The 12,344-nt window shown below is 42.4% G+C and overlaps 1 protein-coding gene across 10 annotated transcripts in view; it reads left to right on the top strand.

Annotated features, from left to right (window-relative positions):
• Positions 1 to 12,344, top strand: part of Phactr2 (phosphatase and actin regulator 2) — a 261,938-nt gene that overhangs the window by 213,672 nt on the left and 35,922 nt on the right. For 6 of the 10 annotated variants that reach the window (XM_031380440.1, XM_031380433.1, XM_031380435.1 and 3 more), the window contains 4 exons: positions 870 to 1,028; positions 5,210 to 5,449; positions 7,722 to 7,733; positions 9,202 to 9,742. In XM_031380440.1, the coding sequence (XP_031236300.1) occupies positions 870 to 1,028; positions 5,210 to 5,449; positions 7,722 to 7,733; positions 9,202 to 9,742 (952 nt within the window). The remainder of the gene's footprint in view (positions 1 to 869; positions 1,029 to 5,209; positions 5,450 to 7,721; positions 7,734 to 9,201; positions 9,743 to 12,344) is intronic. The other 4 variants (XM_031380436.1, XM_031380439.1, XM_031380431.1 and 1 more) reach the window with 3 other exon arrangements.

Genomic DNA, 12,344 nt, shown 5'->3' with positions numbered 1-12,344 from the left:
TAACAATGCTCACAGTTACATTGCTGTGTAGTGTGAACATTGTCTGACATGTTCACAGTTACATTGCTGTGTAGTGTGAACGCTGGCTAACATGCTCACAGTTACATTGCTGTGTAGTGTGAACACTGGCTAACATGCTCACAATTACATTGCTGTGTAGTGTGAACGCTGGCTAACATGCTCACAGTTACATTGCTGTGTAGTGTGAACGCTGGCTAACATGCTCACAGTTACATTGCTGTGTAGTGTGAATGCTGGCTAACATGCTCACAGTTATTTGGTATGTACAGTGTAGACACTGTCTGACACACAGTTAATTTGGACACTGCCTGACACACAGTTAATTTGGACACTGTCTGACACACTCACAGTTAGTTTAAACACTGTCTGACATGCTCACAGATGTTGGTGCCTGGAAATCCTCTGCTCCCCGACTCCTTATGTGTAATTGCATCTCATGTTATTTGTATATTTGCATTCATCTTGTGGTTTTGACGTGTTCCAATGTTTGTTCCATTTTCCAGATCATTCCTTCATTCAGTTTCTGGATGCAAAAGAAACACCTAAGTGTTTACTTCAGCAAAACCTAAATACAAGGACAGAGGAACCCTGCTGGCCTGGGGCACTGTGTGATTACAGTGGCCATGTGGGTTGTCTTGAGGGGGCAGAGGAATCTGTCCACTGTTGTTTTCTCTCAAGACCTGGAGTTTTATGCCTCTCTCCTTTTGGAGAAATTAGTTGGGAAAGCATGGTGATTTGGTTCCCAGGGACAGAAACGTGAACCCAGATGCTGCAGCCCTAGTGAGTGGGAAACGAATTTTAAAGAAAGCCATCAAGTTAGACATCTAGGTGTTTCTTTCCAATTTTAGATGGAGATGTAACAGTTAACTTTGAAAATTCAAACGGGCACATGATACACATCGGAGAGGAAGCTTCCCAAGAGGAGACTGTAGGGAAACCTGAAGAAGGGAATGACTCTGTGTGTGAGAAAACACCACCTCTGGAGGAACAGGCAGAAGAGAAGACAGGTAAAAGAAACAGACTCCCATCACCTCCTGTAGCCCAGCCCAACACTGAGAACCAGGGAGTGACTACAACCAGGAGCCTGCACAGAGGAGGAGCCTTGCAAATGGGAAGGAGGCTAGGGAAGAGAAACAGGCGAGTCCACTGATGGACGCGTACAGTTATAGTGTACCATCTGCTTTTGTGTTAGTAAGGTGAGCTAACTAATGGCAGGAATCAAAAGGATTGGGCTCGTCAGGTGTTACATTTGCCTGGAAATGGTCTCCTCACTAAAGTTTTCTCTTGAGACCTTCAAAAACACGAGAGTAGACTCCCTCTCTGGCAGCAGTAAGTAGCTTGTTCATCCACACAGCCCAGTAATTTAGCTTCTAGATGTTTCTAAGATACAGCAAGAAGTATACCCATAAGCAGCCAAGGTTTCACTGCTACATCTCTGCTCTGTGGTCTGCTCATGCACTTTCAAGTTTCCAATTATGTCGAAGGCAATTACGCTGTTCCTGCAAAGGATTCTCTAAAGGTTTCTACAGTGGGCCCAGATTCAGATACTGTAAAATATATGTATGATGGGGCCCTCTAGGATGTTCATGAACTCCTAACTGTGGATCCATCCTAACTCCAACTTATATTCTACCAAATCTTATGATTACATAAACCTTGAGCTGATATCTTATAAGAAAAAGTTTAGCCAAAAATCCTCTGAATAAATTTTACCATGCACATCAAAAGGGATCTTCAGGAAATTGTATGTTTCCTGTTTTCCATAAGGTTTGTCTCTGAATTGTATGGCAACATTTCCCAACTTCATTTGGATTGTATAGACATTTTGAAAACTCTTAGAAATGGCTTTAAATGAGTTTCTTCTCTTGACCCAAATCCTCCCAGAGATGAAAGGGGAAAGGGGTGGGCTTCGTTAAGTTAGCCTGTTGATGAGAAGTCATCTTCTCCAGAAGGCTGAAGCCCTGTGATCATTTGCGTACACAGTCATCAGCCTTTAAAACATTAGTAAGCTATTGGAAATTCATTAATTTGCTGCCCTCCGATATTAAACAGAGTACTTGTGGGACTTTCCTTAACCTCTTCCAATAGAAACCTCTAGCTAAGGTTATTAATACTGATAATAAGAGATTTGCCTATACTTTTTAATGATAATATTTCTGGGGCATAATGAGAAAGCAGTCAGACTTTAAAGAGAGTCAAGTGAAGATTTTGGTCGGGAGAGGACAAATGCCTTTTATTTTCATTAGTTCCAACTTTAAACTTCATATCCACGTGTGATTTGTCCCTAGTCCCTTTGGGTGCCATCGCTACTCAGTGACTGGCCAGAGTAGAAAGGAAGTGGTTCCCTTATCAATGTAATAAAAAATTGTTGACAGGTTTATATCAGTTAACCCAGCAGGCCTTGATGTTCTCAGGAGAAAATGACAGATCTTACAGGTCAAGGAATGGCTGGGAGAGGTTTGGTTTTCTTATTCTTCATATTAGTACATTTAGTTCTTTCTAGCCAAGTGAGTTCCATGATAGCATCAGCACGTGAGGAGATGCCACGCATGCTGGTGTGTCATTGACACAGCTGCTACAGCTCCCTCCTGTGTGGACACAGCCCTGTAGAACTGTGCCACCAAACAAGAAAGCTATTAAGAATGGGAGCCATTCTCTGGGCAAAAATAAGAATATCACTCATGAGTAATATCACAGAGAATTAGTTTAAATAGAAATTACTTAAGAACAAAGATATGAATTACTTCTTCAGTCCTACACCTTTGAATTCTTAAAAAATAAAAACAGAACACTTCACTTTTGCCTCTCTTCTGGTCTCACACTCATGTGAGCTTACTCTCAAGCAAACCCACCCTCCTATGATCCTAACTCCATAATTTTTCAGGACTTGCTCTCTGAGTCAAGCCAGTCCACTCAATAGCATCATTCTCCTTGTTAGCTGATTGTATTAGCAAATGAAGATCGCATGGCTTTAAAGCATTTTACATACTTCTGTCTAAAAAATATTCTAAAGCAAGCACATATGGTGCCACTCCCAATGCTGGCTCTGTGAGCATTTCTGGGGTTCTGAAGGCATGTCATTCCACAGTTGGTATTGTGACCTTGGGCCGTTTCTGGCAAGAGGAAACTTCTTCCTCAAGGTCTTCTAGGCTCTTGGTCTACTGTTATTCTTTCTCAGTAGGTGTCCTTAGATATTTGAGACACAGAATCTTATCTGCAGTCTGTTCCAGTATAACAGCATGAGATCTGCAATTTGGTTTACATCATCTCCATTGTATGAGTATCCAGGGCCTTCACGTGGTCAACATGTGGTTGTTTCATCAACAGTACTGGAGAACTAGCATGCATAAAGCTCTAGCAGAGACCACAACGAGAATGAAGAGTGGCCTCTGTCTAAAAGCAGATTCCCCTCTAAGAGAACAAGTAGCTCACAAGCAATCATCATGAGATGCAAAGCTCTGTGCAGGCCAGGGTACTGGAGTCAGCAGGGTTCTCAGGGAGACCAGCGTTATGTGTCTGCACAGTGTCTTTCCAAACTAAGTCCAAGGAAGACAGGAAGGAGACAGATGGGTTGAAAGAGAGGAATTAGAACAGAAGTGCCTCCCAGACCAGGCACAGGACACATGTAGTCCTGGATTACTCTAACTATTGATCTCAGATCTTTACATAGAGGAGTGAGCCAAGCCTGGAAGTGGAGTAGACAGCTTGTTTTCCAGACTGCTGTTGTGAAGCTTCATGTCCTTCCAGAGCCAGAATGAACACACAGCTCTTTCATAACATCCCCTTGAAAGGGCAGTGTTCCATTACTCCACCATCAATTCGTACTAAACCTTTGAATCATATATTCACTATATATATAATCACTATATAAATATATATGTAGAATGTATATTTATATATACATATATATAATCACCTAATTCATTACCACCCACATACAAATTGTAAAGAATATTTTCTACCAGTTGCCAATACTGTCAACCAATCACATTCATTGAATAGACATGACTTTTAAGGCATTGTTTGATTAGATACAAATTTACATATACACATACAACTTAGGGATCCCCAGTGTGGCAGGCACTCACAGAAAACTATCATGGTAGAGTTGGAAGACTGAAGAGTTTAGCTCCATGGTCCCCAAAGTATTGCTAGGGTTTGTATGTGGCATGTCCAAGAAAGAAAGCAGAAGATGGTAATGGATTAGGACATAGGCCATGCCTTTCTTGGTCATGCAAAACTGAAAAGATGAAGTTGCTAAAGACTGTCTTGTATTGACCCTGTCTTTAGTTTTTATTGTGCTCCACTTACAAAGAAACAACCCCTTGGCTCTTTGGGCTGGAATCGTATTTTAATTTACTTCAGTCACTATTACAAATAATACAGACGTGGGTCCATCATCAGCCTTCAGAATCCCCAGAACGATGCTGTTTCTCTTCCAGCTTTCATGCGGCTCCTCTTCCTATGTACAATTTTTTTCTATGAAGTTTGTGCTTTGTCCTTTCAAAACTATTCTGTAAGTGCATATTATAAGACAAAGTGGACTCTCTTATTCTGCACTCTGCATACCTAGAGCTGTGGCTCTGATCTAAAGGGTGGAAGAAATCACTGTCAAATTTGAAGCTGCCCTGCTCCTCTGGGGAAATGTGAAGGTACTCATGGTAGAAAGTAACGGCAAAATGCCTGGTGTCCAAAGCCCCTGGAGTCCCCCAGAGTGTAGAACATACCTGACTGGTTTAGAAGCACTAAGACTTCGGGTTGTAAGTCTCACCCACTGCAGTGTGTTACTACAGTGTGTGTCTGTCTTGAGGGTCCTTCCCTGTGTCTAAGTTGGTTATTGTGTTGCATTTAGCACTCATGTCACCACCTGGCAATCGCACATGGAAGGCCACAATCAAAGCTGATGCCTAGTGCACATTTACACTGATCCTTGGTATAACTTTGTCATAGTAACTTACGCCACCCTTTTATCAAAGAAAGGAATGATGGGTAGATGAAGAGACCCCTCCCCTGTCTGTCTTTTAGTCTTTGTTTTCCCTTGAAACTTGGCTTCCTCTGGTACAAACACTGCCTGGTTCTCAAATGTCATAAAGCCACCTGCATATTATCACTGTCACCATGTCTTGCTCTCTGCTTTTCTGTCATGTGTGTCTGTATCAGTCTGCTCTGTTCACTTTCTCATTTGTAGAGAACACTGAAATCCACTCTGAAACACCGGCTGCTCCTGCTCTACCTCCTACAGCTCCTCCTAAACCTAAACTCAAACCTAAACCAAAAAAATCTCCTGTACCTCCCAAAGGGGCCACAGCTGGGGCCAGCCACAAAGGGGATGAAGTGCCTCCTAATAGAAAAAATGTCAAGGCTCCCAGTAAGCAGGCCCCCGTTCCTCCACCCAAGCCAACAAGCCGAAACACATCCCGGGAGGCTGGTGAGTACTCCCTAGTGCATGCTGGGGTAGAGAGTCCAGGATGTCAGGCTTGGGATATGGGGTCTGTGGCTTCTTCCAGGAGTGTAGTCTTTTGTTGTCACAGGGTGCAACCCCAGTGGCTATCTACTAGAGAAATTTGTGGCCTTTAGAGTAATTGTGAGCTCTTAAACTTGGTCTTCACAGTCAACACATAGACCCACTCCTTTAGTGTGCCTAGGAGTGATGCTGACCTAATGAAACAGTATCTAGATTTCAGCTGACCTGCTGCCCAGGAGAGTTTATTGCCCAGGGTGGCTTTGTTGGTGTTTCTTTTTTAAAATAATGTAGTCTTGTGTGTTAAATGTGACACGGGTCTTTGATGTATTTACTGGATTGCAATGTCTTAAATTTTTAACATCCTGTCCTCTGATAATGACAACGGTTCATATAGAGTCAATGACATCCTAGTTTCATTCACCACTTTACATTATTTTGATGGGTTGAGAGTTGTATGCCCACTGCTGCCTGCTCACATCCACCCCAGGACACCATTGGGTCAAAATGCCCTACTGTGCTGCAATCACACATTGCCGTTACGAATCACAAATGGACATTCGCAAACGCCATATATGGCCCTATCCAGCTTTCTCTTTCAACCTTACATGCTTAATGCAAAGTGAAGATTCCATTCCTCTAGTGGAATAGAAGACCCCAGCTGTGTCATCTAACTTTTGAAAGGACACGGATCAAAATTCCCACGCTCAATGGCTTTTCCCCATAAATGTGTGCATAAAAATTCTTTTGTACAGTAATAAATCTCATGGGGAGCAGCTTCCCAGAAACGAACTACCAGGATTTGCCTTAGTGTTATCTCTTTCCTTGTGCCATTTATGTTTGTCATACTGAAATTCAAAGAAGGGTTTAGTTGGTGATGTAAGAGCTCTTTGAATGCATGTAGACCTCTCCCTGCGTTCCTGTCTTCCCAGCATTGATCTTTGTTGCACAGGCCTCTTCTAATCTCTCTAAAGTAAAATATCTCAGAATGCCGAGACAGCAGAGCCTAAGGGTCATTTCCTTGGGGACGCACTGTCTGTTCTTATTGGTGTTTGTATGTCCCCCTTGGCCTTAGCAAAGCCTAGCAGTGGTGGGTGACATGAGACAGGCACTGAGCTACTAAGGAAGGGAAATTCCCAAGCCATTACTCTGCCCTTGGGAATTAAGATCTTGCTTTGCACACACTTCCTCCCTCGATCCTACTCTAGGTGGTGCGAGCTCACTGTAGACTTAGCTCAGACTCTGGGGAGGAAGCTGATGATGAACACTAAGGCTGGGCACACCGTGGATAATAGGACTCGAATCATTTACAGACACTTTCTTGAAGATTTAGTGTACACGTATGATGTTCCCGAGAGGATAGAAAACTGGAGAACTAACACTTTATCCAGTGCCTTAATGTTACAGGTGCAGGGGCCTTTCTGTACATGAATATGACTGCTCCCAGGACTGCCACTGAGATGCAGACGTTACACTGAGGCTCTTGATTTTCCATGACACATCTGAAAACAGCTATCACCTAAAATTTTACCTCTGTAGAGGCCCCAGAGTTCCACCCGTCAGTCTAGAACAGTGATGTTTTGGCCAGAATGTTGTGTTTCTTGTTGTTGCTATTAACAAAACATTTTAATTCAGAAGTGAAATTTATTTTTTTTTAACGCAGGTTGATCTCAACAAAGCCCTCTCATGTTAGAAGAGATTTAAAAAGAAAATGTGGCTTGAATTTTCACTCCAGGCCTGGGGGGAGGGAGGGAATCCTTTTTCTTTAAAACAAGATAACATTAAATATTTTCTTTCAAAAAAAAAGAAAAAATTTCAAAAATGTTAAAAGTGATACCACTAGTATTGATATGCAGAAGGAATCTGTTTAACTAGGAAAATAGTTGAATGTGTCTAAGCACAAAGCCCTTGGTGTCTTTTTTATTTAAAAAATCAATTTAGAGTGGGGTTAGATTTTTTTTTTAAAGAATGTATAGTTAATGAGTTTAACTTGTAATCAGAGAGAGATTATAAGGTTCGTTAACTCTGCAGACAAGCCCAGATTTGGCAAAGAGGAAATCCAGCTATTGTGTGTATCTAAAATACTAATTACTACAACCAGAGAGAACCCTTGTAAGCTCAGATCTTGACACTAAGTAAGACTGGCTTCTCTACATGTCAAAATTAATGAAGTCATCTGTCTCATTGTCTGTTCTTGTGTTTGCTCTTCATTTCAACTCTCTCACTGGCTTGAATAAAGCTGCCTCCAGAGGTAAGTGGCCACGATATCTGTGTGCAGTGTGGGATGGCCTGGAACAAGACATTTCTGAGAGTTAGGCGAAAGAAACTTTAGCTCTCTCTTGGGAAAGTAAGATACGTAGCATTGTAGCAGAAGAGATTTTTGGAGAAAATGCAGAGAGAGAGGCCATGAAACAAAAAGAGTATTCTCATGGGAGTTTAAATGGATTTCCCAGGATGACATAAAGAAAAATTTAAACATAAGCATGTGTTTCAAAGGCAAAGAGAATGGCTACCTAACTGCCTTTTCCCAGAAATGACTTAGTTGAAGTCACCTCTATCCAAAAGTAAGTGCAGGTGACCTGGCAGTCCTTTGAAAACTTGTCCGGAACATTAATTAAACAGTCAAAATAAGCAGGTGGTCCGGGTGCTCGGGACTAGGAATTCTGGGAAGGTTGAGTGAAGTGGGGTGCACTGTCAGTCTCAGCTTCTGCTGAGATAGAAACAAGCAAGTCAGTCCTTTGGGCCTAGGACCTCAAAACCAAACTAAGTAATCTAGGAAGACCCAATCAAGAGTACTAACGTGAGAAACTAGATAGACACATGCACACATGTATGCACTCTCGCACGCGCACACACTCATGGGCATACACACACACACACACACACACACACACACACACACACACAGAGAGAGAGAGAGAGAGAGAGAGAGAGAGAGAAACACTCATGCGCACACATACATGCTCACAAGTGCAAGTGCCAGGAGGGGTGTTCTTCATCTTCAGATTATTCAGCTTCTACTCATGCATATAACCCCAACAAACATTTTTCCTTGCATTTTGATGTTTTGAATGGGGCAGGGGGGCACTGTGACTGTCCCCCTCCTTGTCCCTCCTCACTATAACATGTGGAAGTGTAGACCATCAGGACAGGCCTCCTTCCCTGGAGCTTTGGGAACATTGCCTTAGAGTTTAACACTTGGAAGGGAGTGAAATAAATTAATTTGCTTGTGACCCAGAAAAAGGCTGGAAGTATACACTCTGCTTCTTCTCAATATGGGCCACCTCTCCATCCCCAGGAAGACACAAGGAATGTCATTAAGAAAGGCCCATATGTTTTTCACAACCAGCTTGCCAGGAATGGCTGTCCCTTCATAGGACCAAGTCTTTTCTTTAGAGTCTGTAAGAGGGACTCAAAGGACAAAGAGCCGCTGTCCTGTTTGGCTGTTTCAGGTGAAGATGAAGAGAGAAAATGGAGGCTTCTTGCTCTTAGGTTTGACCATGCGGGTCGGTCACTTGCTGCCTCTAACATGAGAGAGGCTTGGCGGGGGAGGGCAGGTCAGAAAACATGACCATCATCGTTATTGACTGATTTTCTTAATATTGATCCAGTGTATTCTAAAGGGAGAGTTTTAAATGCCATTGGCAATTGCAAATCAGTCACTTAAAAATTATTGTTTTCTTTGATTTTCAATGCGAAAAAATATGTGTCTGTTTTAGCTGGTTCTTCTCACCCAAAGAAAACAACCGGCTCCAAAGTGTCAGCTTCACCGTCTGCCTCCTCCACCTCTTCTCGTCCCAGAGCCCCCAAGGAGTCACTCGCTGGCAAAGCAGGCATAGCCGGAACCACAAGGGGCAAGAAGAAAATTAGCAAGCAGCTGGTGGCGTCCCGACTGTCCCCCAACACAACCACTTCTGACACGCCTAGTCTTAAAGGAGAGTTCTCAGACACTGGGGTAGAGAGCCTCATGCCAGAGGAGACTGTTGTTGCTGGACCAGAGGAGCAGGCCACAGGCAAATCCAAGGCGACCATCACTCTGCTGCCTGGCACAGCACCGCCATCCCCTCCTGCCCTCCCTCTGCCCCCTGAGGATCAGTGCACTGTTGCCTTGGACACTCCCATGGTCCTAGTCAGTGATGGACCTACCCTCCCCATCTCTGCATTAGACACAAGTCAGCTCCTTTGGACTGAAGAACCAACGAACAGAACCACTCCGTACTCAAGCACTGGCTTAGGTGGGAGCAGAGAACAGGCAAAATGGTGAGTTGGAACACAGACCTCAAATTCTGCCTAAGTATTGCAGGCCACTAGAGTACTGTATTGGAATAAAGGAACATAGTCTGCTCCCATCTGCTTTAGATCTCCTGATGGTAGTAGGGTAGCACACGTGTGGGCTCACCATTGGTTTCCCTAAGCCCTAATTGTGGAGTTACATAGGCTGTGTGGAAAACTGTGATGACCATGCTGACACATATGCTTTGGCCCCATGCCTTCCAAGGATGTTTAGACCCTCAATCAACATAGCTCATCCTTCTCTTTCTTCCACCTAGGTAACTTCATTCTTTATCCATCTGATACTTGTTTTAAACCTTTTATCATTTGGTCCCAGATCGCCTACCCGTTCTTGCTCAACTTCATCTCAATGTACCAACTTAGCTTTCTTCCCTAGGAAAATTAAGATGAAAGAGTAAAGCACTCTAAAATTCTGGCTCCACATATGCCAAGAGTAGAATGAGCCCTTTCTTATGAATCCTTCACTGGATTCTAATTTCTCTTATGAAATCGTCTAACCCTTCTTGATGGAACTGGTAATAATTTTGTTTAGAGAATTTTTCCTACACGTAGGGTAGAACTGGCCAGCATGTGCTGTTTACTTCTGTGTTCCTAGAAGCCAGCATGGAGTCTAATGTGCCGTAGGCCTGCGATGCACGTTTACTGAGTTCTTAATGAAAATGAAAGAGTGAGTTGCTGTACCTAGAGGGAAGGTCAGCCTACTTCAGTGGGGCACTGGGGATGAGGTGCCTCTGATGGTGGATTCTGTAGATTATAGCAGAAGATACTATAATGGTCCATCTTAGTTTTGCTAAAAAACAAACAACTAACTAACTAACTAAAGCCTAAATAAAATGGACCAAGGAACTTGATCTTACCCCTTACTGGTTAGTGACCCATCATTGTCCAGCTGCCCAGTTCAGAAACCTGGAGCTCATTAAGGATCTTCATTCTCTTTTACTGATGTCATTCACAAAGTCCTATAAATGTGCTATTAAAGTTGAGTTAGACTATAGGTGTGTGGCTAGCAGAACATATGGGTGTATAAATGCTGCTGATACAGTTGTCAATTCTGTCTAGAGGAGACTCAGATCTAAATTCCAACCTTTTCCTATTTCTAAAAATAATTTTTTTCAATCTCAGAACCATTTAACCAGAGCCCTTTCCAAAAATTTGTCATGTTAAATCCTTAAAAATACCCACTACATTGATTAGTGTTGCTTTGATCAAGACACTTTAATTATTTAATTTCTGGTAATAGAAACCTTCATTTATTGATTACTTGATCAATGTCAGGAGCCAAGCACTATCCATCAACACTTAATTCACATAAGTTTTCTCTAGAATTCAAACAGTTGACTTAAGTGTCATTACTAGGCTAGCAGTGGCCAAATGAGAGGCCAATGCTAGCACTTCATACCAAATTCCAGGCCTGGGACAATTTCCTGTCTTCCAAAATAATTGCGTCAACTTCTGCTCCTCTTTTTTTTTTTCTAACAGTTCATTGGTTCCTTATTTCTTATCTTTCAGAGAAGTCTCATTTGAAGGAAAAGCAAGGCAAGATAAATAAATATTAAAGTACAAATTATTTGCCTAACATTTTAATAAATGTTATAGAGACAGAGGACACTGGGATAAGTGGGGTGCTGTCTCTATTGGCCTGTTTGATGATGCTGTCACAGACTACACGAGAGAGGGTAATCTATAGTAAGTGTGCATGGATTGACTCAAAGTTCTAGAGGCTGGAAGTCTATGGCAAACACCAGCATTGGATGAGGATGCTTTTTACCTCAGAAGGTAGCTTGCCTGAGAGAGCAAGACAACTACCCCGTCCCAAGAGCCCTTTCTGTAATGGATTTCATCTCTTCATTAAGGTTTTGTCCTCAGGAGGCCAGGCTGTACAGTGCTAGTGCGTTGATGACAAAGTTCTCAAGACCTGAATTCCAGGGGACACATCCAAGTCCACACAGCAGTACCTTGCAGCAAGCACACAGTTCAGTCACCTTCCTTTAACTGTAGAATTTCTCAGCGTTGCCATTATGTCAAGCCTTCAAACTGAACTTCTTATTTTTCAATGTGTAATTCGGGTTTGTTTGCTCTGTGTTGGGCAATGCAGTAGGCACTGAAGGAATAAATGTGAGCAAAGCAAACTAGTTCCAGAGAGTTTATCTTAATCAAAATATTGACTAGTATACTCAAGAAATACGTGTATAAGACAGGATCTCAATTTTGGAAAGTTGGTTGAGTATATGGGTCTGTTGTTCAGTGAGCTAAAGAGAATGGTGAACTTTGGGTTCAGAGAGGCGAACGGACTCTTCCAGTTCATTTCCATGAACATTTGGAGAGGGTGTTAATTGCCCTAAGAGCCCTACTACAAACTAGAAACTTAATGCCTGAGTTATCCCAGGTACATGAAGAGTTTTTAGATAAAGAAATAAGCATATGCTTTCGATTTCCAGTGATGCTGCAATTATTGGGAGTAAGTTTGGGTCTCATTTGATATTGGGAGTGTTTATCATGGATTTTCCCTTCAGCCAGGCTTAACTCTCAGAATTTCCTAGAAGAACTCATTTTCTTCTTGGTGTTTTTT

Source organism: Mastomys coucha, unplaced genomic scaffold (genome assembly GCF_008632895.1).
Source record: "Mastomys coucha isolate ucsf_1 unplaced genomic scaffold, UCSF_Mcou_1 pScaffold2, whole genome shotgun sequence".
Classification (NCBI taxonomy): Eukaryota; Metazoa; Chordata; class Mammalia; order Rodentia; family Muridae; genus Mastomys; species Mastomys coucha.
This window is presented reverse-complemented; position numbering and strand designations above follow the sequence as displayed.